The sequence below is a fragment of the Perognathus longimembris genome, chromosome 4 (genome assembly GCF_023159225.1).
Source record: "Perognathus longimembris pacificus isolate PPM17 chromosome 4, ASM2315922v1, whole genome shotgun sequence".
NCBI classification, from domain to species: Eukaryota; Metazoa; Chordata; class Mammalia; order Rodentia; family Heteromyidae; genus Perognathus; species Perognathus longimembris.
In genome coordinates, this window is record NC_063164.1 from 16,129,276 (window position 1) to 16,144,549 (window position 15,274).

Here is a 15,274-nt window from a genome sequence, read left to right on the forward strand (position 1 = left end):
GCAGCTCGGTGATTCATCAGGGGCTGGCAGTCTGTCCAGCTGTCCAGCTGTTCGTCCGTCTGTCCGTCCCCCTCCTTTGGGGTGGGGTCGCTGTCCCGGACAGCTTCCTCCTTTGCCTTTCTGTCCTGGTGGCGCAGAGCCAGCCGTGGCCTCCCTTATCACCTCTGGAGGCGGTGCGGCCAGACTCCCTTTGGGCCAAGTTTTTATTTATCTTCTCTGGCTTTTTTTGGGGGGGTGGTGGGGGTGGAGGGGCTGTAAGGAATGTGGGGTGTGGTCATGTGTGGAGAGGCCAGGGCTCTGGCCTGCCCTCCTCTCTCTCCCTTTGCCTCTGTGGCTCCCCGCTCCCCAGCCCAGCCGGGTCTGCCGTCTGTCCTGGCTCTCTGGCTCCCTCGCCTGGCCCCAGGCGGCGTGGCCCCACCTCCAGCGAGCGTCGGCTTCACGGTGGCCTCCAGTTGTTCTCAGCAGCTGTGGCTGGCTTCCTCCAGGGTGGCTGTGGACCAGTGGCAGATGGAGCCCAAGGAGCTATTTATAGCAGGGTGGCCCTGGGGCCTGGAGCAGGGCCCGGGGCCTGGGGAGAGTCAGGGCCGCCTCATCAGGGCCCCGGCAGAGTGGGATGGATGAAGTGTTGGGTTTCTGCCTTCCTCTGGGTGGATAGCTTTGGCACGGTCTGGTTTGGGGTTTGCAAACCAGCTCGCCTCCACCCCCCTCGCCTGACTCATGCAACCCCAAGTCCTCGGGGCCAGCACAACTGGGAGACGGAGGAACTTTCCACCCAGCAGTCCCACTAGCCTCCTTCCTGCTTGCTGCAGCTGTCCTCCTGCTGAGCTGTGCAGAGCCCCCAGCGGCCCAGGCAGGCAGGGACTCTCTTGCCAGCCTCCTGGGAGGCTGGATGGGGAAGCCGCCCGAGTGAGCTGCTCCAAGCTTCCCTCGGAGCCCCCTCCCTTGCCTTGTGCGCACAGTGGCACCAACAGAGGGCCTGTGGTCCAGCGCAGGTCTGAGTGCGAATCCTGCGCGGCCAGCAGCTTCCCAGGGATTTGGGGGTGAGTCGCTCTGTGCCTCTGTGTCCTTCCTCCTTGGTAGACCGTGGTGTGGTCTCCCCCAGGAGGTAAGAGCATCCGACCCTGAGTCATGGGGGTGGATATTGGGATACCTGGCTGCTGGGCTGCGCGGCAGAGTTTCCATTTCTGGAGGGTGCAGTGACTTTCCTCCACCCTTCTTTTGTGCTGGTCCTGGGGTTTGAACTCAGGGTCTGGGCACTGTCTCGGAGTTTTTTTTTTTTTTTTTTTTTTTTTTTGCTCAAGGCTCGCACTCTACCACTTGAGCCACAGCTTTGCTTCTGGCTCATTGGTAGTTAATTGGAGGTAAGAGCCTCAAGGACTTTCCTGCCCTCCTGGCTGGCTTTGAACCGCAATCCTCAGATCAGAGGTGATCCCCTGTGGGGTCCCTTTGCTCAAGGCTCAGGGGGTCCCCAGCATGATGCAGGGGTTCAGAGCTCAGAGGCCCCCCACCCTCACCCACTGCCCTGGGGAGTTTGGTTTGGGCCACCTGCTTGGGAGCCGTTTTCTGAATTTTGTACAACCAACAGCCTTGAGAACTGGAGTCCAGTAGCTGGACTCACAGACCTGGGGGGGCTTTAGAAGCCTGCCCCATTGCCAGAGCCCTTGATTCTGTTTTTTATGCTATGCTCAGCTCTTTTGGCTCAAAACATTTGTGAGATGATAATTAATGATTATTTTTAGTGGTACTGGGGACTGAACTACTTACTAGGCAGGTGCTCTTCCACTTGAGCCACACCTCCAGCCCTTTAGTTTTTGGATATAGCTTTTTTTTTTTTTAATTGCCCCAGTTGGCCTCAGATCTTCATCTGCTTACCTGTGTCTTCCTCATAGCTGGGGCTATAGATGTTACTTACCACCATTCCTAGTTTGTTGGTTGAGATGGGGTGTCTGTAGCTTTTTGCCTGGGCTGGTCTTGAACCGTGATTGTCCAGATTTCTGCCTCCCAAGGATGACCTTTATATATGCGCCTAGGATGTGCTTTGACCCTATTCTACTCCTGCTTGCCCTCTCAAAACTCGATCAAACGACTCGCTGTCACTGCTTTTGAGGAGGGGAGGGGAGCTGGGGAGGCTGTCACTGTTGTTATCCTCGGCGTGTGTGGCTGCGATCGTGTTTTGTACGAGGGGTTAGCACCACCGTGTCCCAGTGAGTCAGGACGGATTCAGTGACTGTGAACGGGGTGTGCCTCAGCCCCGGTGGGGGCGTTTCTTGGAATCGGGGAGTTCTTCCTTGCATCCTCCCTGGGGCTTGCACAGGGGCAGGCGTGCCCACAGGGGGCAGGGTGGGACTGGCACCCCTGGCTTCTGGCCTCAGGTGGCAGGGTGGCAGGGCTGGAATGTTGGCAGGGGAGGGAGCCAGATCTGTATGTGGCAGCACCCCTAATTGATCCTGTGGACTCATCTTCACTGCTCTCTTCGCACGGTTCCCCCCTCCCCGTAATGCTGTGTCCCCTCTCTCTTTCCCAGGGCGGCGCCAGAGTCACCCCGAATCTCCAGCCCCAGCTGCAGCCCATCAGGTATGCCTGGCCCACAGGGTGTGGAGAGAGGAGGCAGGCAGTGAGGTCCCCTGTGGGTGTTCTCCAGTCACGCTTGGTCAGGAGGGGTCCCCAGGACTGAAGGCAGGAAGCCACTGTGAGAGGGTTGGGGTGAACGGCCTTTGGCGTCTTGTCAAGTGAGCACTAGCTCTAAGCCAGACCTGGAGCTGGGTTCTTTATTGACCTGCATGAGCTCTGTAGGGTGCTGGTTGAGGAAGTGTTAAGGGCTGGCTGCCGCCAGGCCTGTACTGGATTCTTGTTCTTAGAAGGTGGGCTTTCTGACGGTGGGGCCTTGTGTGTGAGAAGAAAGTTCTCCACGTGGGAACGGGGTGCCCAGGGGCCCTGTGTCCTGTGCAATCCAGTCCTTTTGGACTATAGCCAGGTTCTGTGGCTCGGTCTGCCTCCCTCTCTGTCTCATCATGAGTCAGTACGCCAGCCCCAGTGGGTGGCAGAGGCATCTGGTGGTTCTGGCTCAGCTGCCAGCTGCCCACAGAGATGGCGGCTCTTTAGAAGACCCCTTGCCTGCCCTGTAGCCAGGAGCAGGCCTGGGGTGGGCTGACCAGGATGCAATGCAGACCTCGTCCAGCTGGTGGCACTGGTCTGCCTTCCCTGGGACCCAGCCTGAGGGCGGGGGCAGGTCAGAGCTCAGGACCCCAGGCTGGCCCACCCAGGCCTGTCACCACCCAGTGCAACACCACGTCCCCTCTCACTCCCCGGGTAAGACAAATACTGGGTTTATCAGTTTTCTGACAATGCAGTCCCTCCCCAGAGCTCTTCCCAGAGCGGCTCTGGAGCGTGTGGGAGGGGAGGCTGAATATGTTCCAGGACCCTGCCCAGGTGTCCCCATGTTCAGGATGTCTGTGCATGTATGAGGTCTCCACTGTCACTCATCCCACCTGGAGGAAGCCATAGCTCATCCCTGGCCTGTATACAGACCCTGAAGGTCTGTATTCTTCTAGGCTCCTCTGCCACAGGCCTGTGGTCACCAGTTCTAGGGACCTCCCTAGTCTCAGTTTTGTGCTGTTATAGTGGAGGCAGAATGGAATTAGAGAGTTGCCCAGTTAGATAGAGGAGGTGAGCTGGGGTGTGGCACTTGCCAAGCCCATCCGAGGTCCTGGGGTCCATCTCAAGGGTCCATCTCTAGATTTCCCCTCCCATGGGAGAAAAGCCAGGAGATGCGTGAGCGGCGAGGCCCCTGGCTCCCTTCATCCAGACATTTAGCTCCCCGGGAGCCCATCTCTCCAGGACCTGCCTACTGCTGCCATCTGCAGCAGCCCATCAACGCCCTCAGGACTCCTGGGCCCTTAGAAAGCAGGGTGGCCCCAGCCAAGAAGCAGCTCCAGCAGCAGGCGTCGGGGAGAGCTGGGGGCCGAGGGCAGCATCGGCCTGCCTGAGGGAGCGCTGGAGCACTCCCTGTGGTCTGGCTGACCTGGAGAACTCAGTGGACAGCTCACCTGAGCTCTGCCCCCTTTCCTGAGAGGCCTCCTGCCCGCCCATAGGGAAGCAGGGGAAGGGTGCATGGGGGGGGAGGGGCGGGGAGCACCAGTCCAGGCCCTTCTTCCTCTCCTGGATCCATTGGTTCCTGATTGGGCAGGTCCTGGCCTGACATGAGACTCATCCTCACCGCTCCTCTGATGCCGTTTCCGGTCCTCATCAGCCCTGGCCCCGCTTGCTGTGTCTGGCGTACTCTCAGTCCCTGGCACGGGCTTCTTCTTATGGGAGCCTCTGGCTTTGGCCCTGGGCTGGGGATCTGCCGGGGTCCCTGGTTGGTTATGGGGCTCTCACATCTCGTCTTGAATGGCAGGGTACAGGCCTCTGAAGCTCACCCTGGGGCTGGATGCTGATCTGACACCCTGCCCCGCCCGCTGGCTCTCTGTCTCCCTAGAAACATGAGCGTTAGCCGGACAGTGGAGGACAGCTGTGAGCTGGACCTGGTGTATGTCACGGAGAGGATCATTGCCGTGTCCTTCCCCAGCACGGCCAACGAGGACAACTTCCGCAGCAACCTCCGCGAGGTGGCGCACATGCTCAAGTCCAAGCACGGGGGCAGCTACCTGGTAAGAGAGCTGAGCCTCTGCTGCCCTGGGGGCCTCAGGCGTCATCTGAGGCCACGTGACGTGTGGCCAGGGGATGTGCCTTTGATGCAGGAAGGGTGTGACCTACTGCCAGCCCCAGGGTATGGCTCAGGTCCATGGAGATCCATGTGGCTGACTCAGGTGCCAGCCAAAAGCACTGTCGTCAGGTGTTGGAGAGGAGCTGGGGGGGGCGGGGGGGCGGCTGTGTGAGTCTCCCAGGGCAGCAGGAACACGTGGCCATGCATGTCCTGCGTCTCAGGGCTGGAGGTTAGAAGTCTGGAACCAAGGCATCCCAGGATCAAGTTCCTTGAGGATCCTCGAGGGTTGACTCTCTCTCCTTGCCTCTTCCTGGCTTCAGGTGGCACTGGGCACTCCTGGCTTGTCACCCATCACCTTTCTCCGCTGCCATCCTCCCTGGGACACTCCCCGTGCCCTCTCTTCTTGTTATTAGGGCCTCCATGGTCAGATCCAGGACCACCCTAAACCCAGGAGAATCAAACATTAGAGACCCTTTTAACTATGATCATATTGTGAAGTTCGAGTGGACATGAATTTTGGGGGACACTTTCATCTTACCACAGAAACCCATCCAGTAGCTGTGTTGGGGCTGTGTTAAGAAAGTGGCTTTAAACATCAGGAAGTCCTGGGTTCAGATCCTGACTCCACTTGTGAATGATGTGATCTTGGCCCTTCTGTGTCACTGAGCCGCAGAGCAGCTCTGGTACGCTCCTCACCTCACCCGGCTTCTGAGCGGAGGAAGCCAGCTGTCACATGCAAAGTCCTTGGCATGGGCTGGCAGGTGGTGGGTGCTCACTGACTGGCAGCCATTCTTCATGTAATATGGGTCCCAGGAGTGGCCTAGAAGTCCCTTAAGTTCCCACCTGATTCCAGGAGTACAGGATTCAGGGGGGTCACTGTGTTATCGTGGCTCTCTCTGTCCTGTCCATCCCAGGCCCGGCTGTCCTCTCTTCTCCCAGGTGGTGACACGGTGGCCTTGGTGTCTCCTGACAGTAGATGGAGATGGGCAGCTGTGCTCACCCTCATGGAGCGGCGGGAGGAGCCCTGGGAACAGGGGCTTCCCAAGGGGTGTGGCTGGGCACTGAGGGGTACTGGGAGAGGTGTGCCCAGGTCTGAGAGGGTGCCCCCCTCCCCAGGATGCTTTGCACCCTCTGATGGAGGGTGTCTAGGACAGGGAAGTCGCATTATTACGTGATGGTTCTAAAGTCAAAGTGGAAAGTGGACACCAGAGATGGTCACATTCTGGCCATCCATACCGCCAGTGGGGTTCTGTCTGTGCTCACCTTCCATCAAGCTCCCTGCTCAGGAGGGGCGTGGCTACTCTAAGGGGCGTGGTCATCCATGAGGGGCGCGACCACTCTAAGGGGCGTGGTCATCGATGAGGGGTGTGGCCTCACACCCCTCTGGCTTCTTCATTTTTTTTTTTTTTAATTTTTGTTGGAAAGGTGATGTACAGAGGGGTTACAGTTGCAGTCAGGTAACTTTTTTCTCCTAGATTTTCCCCTCCTGGCACCCCCTTCTCCCAAGTTGTATCATTCTTTTCCAACATAGTGTCTAGTGAGTATCACTGCCGAATTAGTTCACTGCTTCTCCCCCCGCCCCATTTCTGTGTTTCCTTCTCATCCCCAACTCAGATACACTTACATGCAAGACGAAAAGTACAGAGATCAAGCATATAAAGTCCTTGTGATAAAGGGGAAAACCAGAAAACAAACAGAACCACAAAAAAGTAAAAATCAACACCCTCTTGTTTCCTATCCTTGACCTCGTTGGGCAGCCTGTGTCGGGAGATGGGCAGCATTTCTGTCAGGGAAGGAGGAACAGGTGGCACAGGAGATCCAAGTGCTTCTGTCTAGCCTGTGGCCTGGTGCCCTGGTGCCCTGGCTGGGGACGGGGGAGTCTCTGTGCGGCTCTGCCTGGCCATTTCAGGGGTTAGAGGAGCTGGAAATGACACCCCCATCTCTGAGTGACGGGGGTGGGGGGTGGGGGCGGAGGGGGAGGTCTCCTTGCCGCTTCTCCTTGCCCTCACCTCCTGCGTCCCTTCTGTCCTTTTAGCTGTTTAACCTCTCTGAGCGGAGACCTGACATCACGAAGCTTCACACCAAGGTGAGCCTGTGGCTGTTTGGGGGTGACTTCACCTTGTTGGGAAGAGCAGGAGAATGGGGGTTCCCCCTCTGAAATCACAGAGAAAAGTTAGAAAAGCCTATTCCAAGTTCAGGTGCTACCTTATAGCAGGAACAGGAACTCCAACACAGGGGCTGTTTCCATTATGCAAATTCCAGGACTCAAAGCTGCCTGCAGCCATTTCTCTCCCAGGCCCTCCTCCAGGGAGCACCTGGGCTGGGCTGCAGCTGGAGGAGGGAGATTTTTAGTTTTTACATTCAAGCGGTTCCCGCAGCCTGTGCTGGCATTGCTTGCCTAGTGGGTTGTATGGAGTTTGGCAGTAGGCTTTGCCTCTGCCCCCATGTCCTCCATTCACTCTGTCTCTCCTGGATTCTGGTCTCATGCTATAATACAAAGTGGACAGCTGGTAAACGTGTACTGTGTGGGCCCAAGCAGAGGCTCCTTTAGTTGACACACTGTGCGTTTAGAAAGGGCTTGAGGAACCGGAAGCTGATGCTGAGAGTCACCCTGTGTCCTCTTAGCCTGGACCCCCAAACAAATGGCTCATATGACCAGGTTGTGGAGATCTGTGAGCGCCAGGAGGCTCTTTCCTCTTCTTCCTTTGCCCTCAAGCTGTACGGGAGGAACTGGAGGGCTGGATTGGGGCCCTCTGCAGTTCAGGCTTGAAGGTCAAGGCTAAGAGAGGGGCTGGGATTTCATGAACCCCCCCACCCCCCCACCCCACGAGTCTGTGTGGAGCTTGAGCTTGAGGCCTGGGGGCTCCAGGCCAGGCTGGTGGCCTTTGCCTGCTTCCCAGAAGGGCTGAGGAGCAGGACAGGAGCCCAGGCCTGGCTGCTGGAGGTGCTGCCCCGGCCGGCCTGTTGGCCCATCCTCTCCTCACTCTTGGCTGGCCACACAGGTCCTGGAGTTTGGCTGGCCTGACCTGCACACCCCGGCGCTGGAGAAGATCTGCAGCGTTTGCAAGGCCATGGACACGTGGCTCAACGCCGACCCTCACAACGTCGTGGTCCTACACAACAAGGTGAGCGTGCCGCCCTGCCCCTTCCCTGTGTCCGGAATCGCTCTGGGGCAGCAGGGCCTGCCTGAGAACGAAAAGAAAAGCTTTGTGTTCTCTTTCAGGGAAACCGAGGCAGGATCGGAGTGGTCATTGCGGCTTACATGCATTACAGCAACATCTCTGCCAGGTCAGGGCCCCAGCCTGCCTTCTGCACAGTGACACCGTCCCGGCCATCATGGTTCCTGCCTTGCTTGGGGTGGGAGGACCAGGTAGAGGGGGTCTGAGGCCTCGAGGGGCACAGGAGGCCCCAGGATAGGAGAAGGCACCTGCCCACAGCTCTGAGGCAGAGCCTGAGAACCCATGGCTGCAGGAAGTAGAGTTGATACCAATCTCTAGGGCCCTGGTTGGGGAAGCGATGGGGGGGGGCGCCCCAACTAGCAGCTTCTGGGGGCCACTTGTCCAGCTACCCTGTGGTTCACTCACTGGGTGAGCAGGGAGGAGAGGTGGGCAGTGAGGATGGAGGAGCTACCATGTGAACCGTCCTTTTTCTTCAGTGTGGTCTCTCCAGCACTCTGTGAGGACTGACAAGGTACTTTGTGCAGAGATTGTGTCTTTGGAAACCCAGTCCAGAGTCGCCTTTGCTCAGTGGGGAGCACTCCCTGTGGGCCTACTGTGTGCCCCCAGCTTTTCAGGTGTTAACCTCACTCTCCACCAAACCTCAGAGGAAGGTGTGATTATCACCGTCATCTGACAGGTGATAGTTCAGGAGCACGAAAGGTCGCAGTTAATAAATGGAAGATTGGGGTTGGTGGTGGCCCAGGCTGAGCCAAAAGCTCTCAGTAACCACATGGCTGGAAATTTTCCCCCCTCTCATCCGGCACTGTGGCTGAGGTTCTTCAGGTCTAAAGGAGCAGGACTGAAAAGACAAGGAACTCTTGGCTGTGGGAGTTGGCTCCTCTGACTGTCCATCTCTCCCCACAGTGCGGACCAGGCTCTCGATCGATTTGCCATGAAGCGGTTCTACGAAGATAAGATTGTGCCCATCGGCCAGCCATCGCAGAGAAGGTGAGTCCTAGGGCTCGCAGCCCAGGGCCTGCGTGGTGTGTGTGTAAGTGGGGAAATGGCTGTCACAGGAGAAGGAACAGCTGCTTAAGTGGGGTGAACTGCCTGGAGTAGGCCTCAGGGTGAGGCCTTCATTGTAGTCCACGTGTGTGCCCACAGGCCTCTGCCAGAAAGCTGACACACACACCTGCTTGCAGCTCCTTCTTGGTGCTGTGCCTGCTGAGGGTGGGCCGCTCTATCTGCCCACAGGTGAAAGTGCAGCCATTCGGTTTCCTATGTTTGTGGCCACTCTCTTTCCACTCTCCTGTCAGTGTGGCTAACAGGGAATGGGGGCAGCTGACAGAAAGGAGAACAGGGAGGGAGGGGCAGAGGGACAGCTTTGCCTGCAGCTCCCCCATTCATTGTCACCCTCCCTCTGACTCATTGTCCCCAGCACACAGACTATCCTGTTGGCACCAGTAGGGGGATCTGATGGGAACCTGCCATTCCAGGTTTCCGGTTTAAGTAATGGGACTGGGGGCTGGGCAGGGGCCTGAATAGGAGCTGGGCTGCCCATCAGATTATTGTGGCTCCACCCAGGCTCAGGGACCCAGGCCTGTGGGCCTGGAGGTGTGCCAAGGAGCCTGGGGAAGGAAGGGGAAAATACTGTCATGGTCTTGCATTTCCGGCCCCACCCTTTTCATAGAGCTGTTTTAGCTTCCCAGGAGCCTCAGGCTGTATCTGGTTGGTCTGTCCGTCTCAGGTGGGTGTTCCTTGGCCAATCAGGAAGAGAGGAAGTGCCAATCAATCTACAGCAAAATGCTTGAGCCTTAGTTCAAGTGGATGCACTGGGGCCCAGACCTCTTTCTTTCCCTCCCACCCCAAACCTGGTGCGTTCTTTCTGTGCCTTGGAGAGTCCAATGTCCCTTTCGGGACCTAATTTCCCCTTTTTGTCTGTAAGGAAGGCAAGTATGCCAGGCCTTCCTTTGCACAGTAAAATCTTTGGGAAAAGAATCATGGGTTGTTGCCCTTTAGCGATAAGATACCTGTTGGAAGTTAGTCATCCCCAACCCCAAGTGAAGAGGCTGATACAGAGGGGGCCCCCACGTGTGTTAGCGTGGCATGAAGAACTGTAATTATTGATGAAGCGGTAATTACTTTCTGGATGACCCTGTGTCTGGGGGGTATGTCAGGGCAGAACCAAAACAGAAGTATAAACTTGGGACAAGAATAAGCATAGGCTTGGTGGGCTCAGTTTGAAGTGATCGGCGATGCTCGCTAGTCCGTAAGCTTGACTTGTACAGAAGTGAGCAGCTGGCGAGGCCTGTGGGGGTCAGGGAAGTGGGGAGGATTTGTGTCTGTGGAGGGCTCCCTGGGCTGGGAGTGAGGCAGGGAAGAGACCACCAGGGGGCGCTGCAGAACCCCAAGTGGGCGCCCTGGCCTGGTCCAGCTGCAGGTAGGTCTGTCTGTATTCCAGACTTGGTTTTGATTTTCTTCCTGAGACTCCAAGCAGGCAGGGAGGAAGTAGTCCTGCTCTGGGTATTATTCTTGCTGAAATGAGGACAGGGAGCGACTCTGTGCCAATCCAGACCCCTCCCTGAAGCTGCCCTTTCTCCATGGCAGGTATGTGCATTACTTCAGCGGCCTGCTCTCCGGCTCCATCAAAATGAACAACAAGCCCCTGTTTCTGCATCACGTCATCATGCACGGCATCCCCAACTTTGAGTCTAAAGGAGGTAACCGCCCTAGCCCTCCCCTTCCTTCTGGCCATCTGGCTGTCCTTCTCCTTGTCTTAGGAGGCAGGATGGGGTGGTAAGGATGTCTGAAGACTGTGGGGTCCGAAGGCTTGTGTTGGCTTTTCAAATGCATCACTTCTTGACTATTTTTTTTTAAATGTTACCAGTCCTGGGGTTTGAACTCAGGGCCTGAGCACTATCCCTGGCTTCCTTTTTGCTCAAGGCTAGCACTCTACCTCTTGAGCCACAGCTCCACTTCCCACGCTTTCTGTTTATGTGGTGCTGAGGAATCGAACCCAGGGCTTTGGGAACACTAGGCAAGCAGTCTACTGCTAAGCCACATTCCAAGTCCCTATGTTTTAAATTTAAATTTTTTGATGGCACTGGAATTTGAACCCAGGGCCTCACACAAACTCTGTTTTGCCCAGCGTGGTCTGGAACTGTGGCTTCCTTCCAATCTTGGCCTCCCAGGTAGGCAGGTAGGATTATAGTCCATTCATCTGCAAAGTGGTCTCCGTACAGAATCTAGTGGTAGTTGGAGCAATGTCTTGTCAAGTTAGAATGCCTTACAAATGAAAAGCTAGCATTTCTCCCCCTTTTCTCCTTCTTTCTTTTCTCTCCCCCCCATTCCTGTCTCCCTTCCATTCTCTCTCTTCCTTCACTCTGTCTTCTCCTTTCCCTCCCATAGTCTGTGCTTCTTAGCTAACATCCACCCCTCTCTGACAGGGTGTCGGCCATTTCTCCGCATCTACCAAGCCATGCAGCCTGTCTACACATCGGGCATCTAGTGAGTGACCCATGGAAGCCGAGTGTCGAAAGCCCAGGCTGGGGATATAGGAGTGGGGGAGCCAAGGCTGCCCACACCTCTTCTTCCCAAGAGTGCTGGGGAAGGAAGGGAGCGAGGGGTCCCAGCAGCTCTGTATGGCCGGGCGGTGGGGAAAGCATGATGCCCCACACCCCACTGTAACCCTCTCCCTCCGCCCGCCTCTCCCCCCCAGCAACATCCCCGGAGACAGCCAGACCAGCATCTGTATCACCATTGAACCGGGACTGCTCCTGAAGGGAGACATCTTGGTGAGCACCAACTTCCTTTTCTGTGTACCTCTTCTCTCTCTTCCTGCGCCCCTCTCCTCCCCTGGGGACATGGTGGCCTTTCCTGGTGGGCTGTGGGGCTTGGAATTCTGGGCTCCTAGGTCCTGCAAGGCTGCTCAGCCTCCAATAGCCTTCCTTGGTCCCCTCTCCTGCCCTGGATTTGGTGTCCTTTCTCTGGGAACTACTCAGCTGTCTTTCCTTTTCCTTTTCTCTAATATCTCATTTAATTATACTTTGTAAAGACAGTTTAAACGCTGTTGGTTTCATTACATTCATTGAATCAAGTTATTAGCAAATGAGCATCATGTGACATGGACAGGTTTGGGGAACTGTGCTGATTCTTTCTTAAAATAGATTGTGACATTTACTTAACATGAGTAAGTCAACTGAACTTCTCAATAGCTCACCAAATCAAACAAGGAACGCATCAGAAGCCTGAAACCCGGAGTGAAAAAGATAATGTAACTAACCCAAAGTCCTTTTCTTTTTTTCCTTTTTGAGGGTGTCTGTCCTGGGGCTTGAGCTCAGGGCCTAGGTGTTGTTGTTTTGCTCACAGCTAGCCCTCTACCACTTGAGCCACAACTCCACTTCTGAGCTTTTATGAGTAGTTTAGACTTTCCTTCTTAAGCTGGCTTTGAACTTTGATCCTCAGATCTCAGCCTCCTGAGTAGCTAGGATTACAGATGTCAGCCACCAGTGCAGAAAATCCCGGATTGGCCCCTTGGCTATTCTAAAAATTTCCTCAGAGAGCTCTGAGCTCCTGTGTTGTGTTGGTGACCTCTTGATCATGGGTTTGGGAGAAGCTTGGGGTTCCGTGGAGCCAATCAGAAGGCTCTCTGGGACCTGTCTCCCCAACCCTTGTTCCCTTCCCTCCCTCAGCTGAAGTGCTACCACAAGAAGTTCCGCAGCCCAGCCCGGGATGTCATCTTTCGCGTGCAGTTCCACACCTGTGCCATCCATGACTTGGGAGTTGTGTTTGGGAAGGAGGACCTTGATGATGCCTTCAAAGGTGGGCTTCCTGGGCAGGGCTGCGGTGGCTCGGAGCAGAGCCCAGGGTGAGGAGATACAGTGGTGGGTTCCTACATTATGAGCTCCACCATCAACACCATCTAGGTGTTGGGGTGTTCCTGGTGACGTGGGAGGGAACTGACCGGAAATTAGAACAGAATTATGATTGGGGTCGCGTGGGGCTTCAGGCTGCAGTCATTCCCCCTGAAGCCTGGGCTGCTCTGGACCCTCTACCTCTTCTTTGCCCTACATCCCTCTCCTTCATCCTGCCCTCCACTTGGTCCAGTGTGACCTGTGGGCAGTCACTTCTTCAGCCTTGTGCCGGGGCCCGCATGCCTGTGATCCCCGCTTCTCAGGAGGTGGAGGGCAGAGGGTCTCCCTCGGAGGCCGGCCTACGATAAAGTGCAAGATGAACCCATCGCTACAAAACAAACGAAAGCAAAAAGGGCTGGGGCCGGGGCTCAAATAGTAGACCGATTGCACTTTGCCTGCAGTGGTTACTTCAGGCAAAGAGCGCTGGCGTTAGGGTGGGCAGGAGCTATGATTTCATTATGCGTTTGTATATACAAACACAAATATAAACATGTTAATTATTATTATTAGCCATATATACATATGACTTCATTTTTCTTTGTGGTTAGTTGCGAGGCTTGAACTCAGGGCATGGGCACTATCCCTGAGCTCTTTTGCCCTACATGAGCTGGCTTTGAACTGCAGTCATCAGATGTCAGCCACGGGTGCCTGGTTATGACTTCATTTTTTAGAGTTCTTTCTAGACTCCTTTTTGGAAATTCATTGCTTGTTTTTGCATTTCCTTATTATTATTATTATTATTTTTTGTAGATGATCGATTTCCAGAATACGGCAAAGTGGAGTTTGTGTTTTCTTACGGGCCAGAGAAAATTCAAGGTATACAACAAAGTTGGAATCGTTCTTGCATCCCTTCCCTCCATCCTCACCTGTCCCTCTTGCTCCTCCCATCCTGCCATTAGTCGGCTCTACATATACCAAGTTGCCTGTGATTGGGAGGTGGGCCAGAAGACAGGGAGCTCGGGTCACAATGGACCCCTCCCTCACTAAGCAGGAACCAGTGGCTTAAACTCTGGATTGTAAGCAGCCCCCCCCCCCCGAAATACAAAAAGCTGACAGAGAGGCACTGGCTTGGATAAACTGTTCTGGTCCCATTAAGTCACCACCTGGTTATATTCAGAGACTCAGGGCCTTGCTGAGTGGAAGGGATAGCCAGGCCAGCCGCTCGAAGGTGCTGGTGAAGGAGGGTTATTTATGAGAACTGAGGTGATTCAACCTCAAAGGCCAATTTAATAATAGCTTTAAGCCTCCAGCCTAAATACAGGGACCAGTTGTTCATCTTATTTGAAAATATCATGAGAGGAGATGAAGATAAGTTATAGGCAGAGACCCGCTGCATAGGCGAAAGAAAGGACTGCCAAGCCAGAAAAAGTTAGCTCCCTCTGGTCAGCCAGCTCTCTGAGGATGAGGAGGAGACTCAGCCGCTCCCTTGAGGTGTCTGTCTGGAGTGGAGGACATTTTAAGCCCTTTGAGGGGCTCTGTGACCTCCCCATGTCAAGGCTGTGCTTTCTCTGCTGTCCTGGCCCCAGGCAGCTCATGACAAGCCCGTCCCATACCCATCTCCAGGCTCCAGGGCAGGTGTGTTGCTCCTTGGCCTTAGAGGCCCCAGAAGAGAAGAAAGAGACAGACGACCCTGGTGGTCGGGGAGGGGGTGTCCTGTTGTCTTGAGAGGGTCTCCCTTCTTCAGTGTCCTGTCCTGATTTGCCCTCTGACCCAGGGGTGAGTTCAGGGCCGCAGTGGGTTCCCTACCCAGGCCCAGCTCCCAGCCTGGTCGTACCATGCTCAGGAACAGGGAAGTCCCTCTGGAACATCTGTGGGGTGCTTGTTGGCGTTCTGTGTTTCCAGCCACTGATCCCTTCTTCCCTCTCCCCCACACCATCTCCCCCCGCCTCATTTCTGGTCCCACTCAGGCATGGAGCACCTGGAGAACGGGCCGAGCGTGTCTGTGGACTACAACACCTCCGACCCCCTCATTCGCTGGGACTCCTACGACAACTTCAGTGGGCACCGTGAGGATGGCATGGAGGGTAGGTGGGGACCAGGGACTTCCAGCCGTCTTGGAACTGCACGGCCCTGGTTCTCTTGGAGAGAGGGCTCCGTGGAGGAGGTGGCCTTAAGCAGAACTCCTGATACTGCCTCCAGCCCCCCTTGCTATATTTCTTTCAAAGCCTCTGTTGGGTTTCTTCAGGCTTGTGCCTGCATTCTCCGAGATCAGAGCACTGGGGGCCTCTGGGCTTTCATCAATAGCCAAAGAAAGTATTTGGGAGCTGGAATCAAAGCCACCGAGGCCATGGAATTGAGATCTGTGCGTGTTTCATGGAGCTACAAAGCCTAACATTATTGTGGATGGTCGGCTGGGACTTGGGGAGCTCTCTGTGTTTCTGTCAGGCTGCACAGGGCAGGAATGGAGCTTGGGAATGCAAGCCTACCCACAACGAGCTTGCCCAGAGCCCAGAGCCCAGGAGTCTTTCATTTTTTTTTATGTTTTGGTACTATGATTT

At 55.5% G+C, this 15,274-nt stretch overlaps 1 protein-coding gene across 17 annotated transcripts in view; it reads left to right on the forward strand.

Annotated features, from left to right (window-relative positions):
- Tns1 (tensin 1) overlaps positions 1-15,274 on the forward strand; it is a 160,634-nt gene that overhangs the window by 70,793 nt on the left and 74,567 nt on the right. For 16 of the 17 annotated variants that reach the window (XM_048344790.1, XM_048344792.1, XM_048344781.1 and 13 more), the window contains 12 exons: positions 2,525-2,574; positions 4,478-4,649; positions 6,741-6,791; positions 7,708-7,830; positions 7,929-7,993; positions 8,788-8,871; positions 10,471-10,583; positions 11,310-11,370; positions 11,582-11,657; positions 12,555-12,684; positions 13,527-13,592; positions 14,684-14,800. In XM_048344790.1, the coding sequence (XP_048200747.1) occupies positions 2,525-2,574; positions 4,478-4,649; positions 6,741-6,791; positions 7,708-7,830; positions 7,929-7,993; positions 8,788-8,871; positions 10,471-10,583; positions 11,310-11,370; positions 11,582-11,657; positions 12,555-12,684; positions 13,527-13,592; positions 14,684-14,800 (1,108 nt within the window). Of the gene's footprint in view, positions 1-263; positions 1,041-2,524; positions 2,575-4,477; positions 4,650-6,740; positions 6,792-7,707; positions 7,831-7,928; positions 7,994-8,787; positions 8,872-10,470; positions 10,584-11,309; positions 11,371-11,581; positions 11,658-12,554; positions 12,685-13,526; positions 13,593-14,683; positions 14,801-15,274 lie in introns of those variants that run through there. The other variant, XM_048344789.1, reaches the window with a different exon arrangement.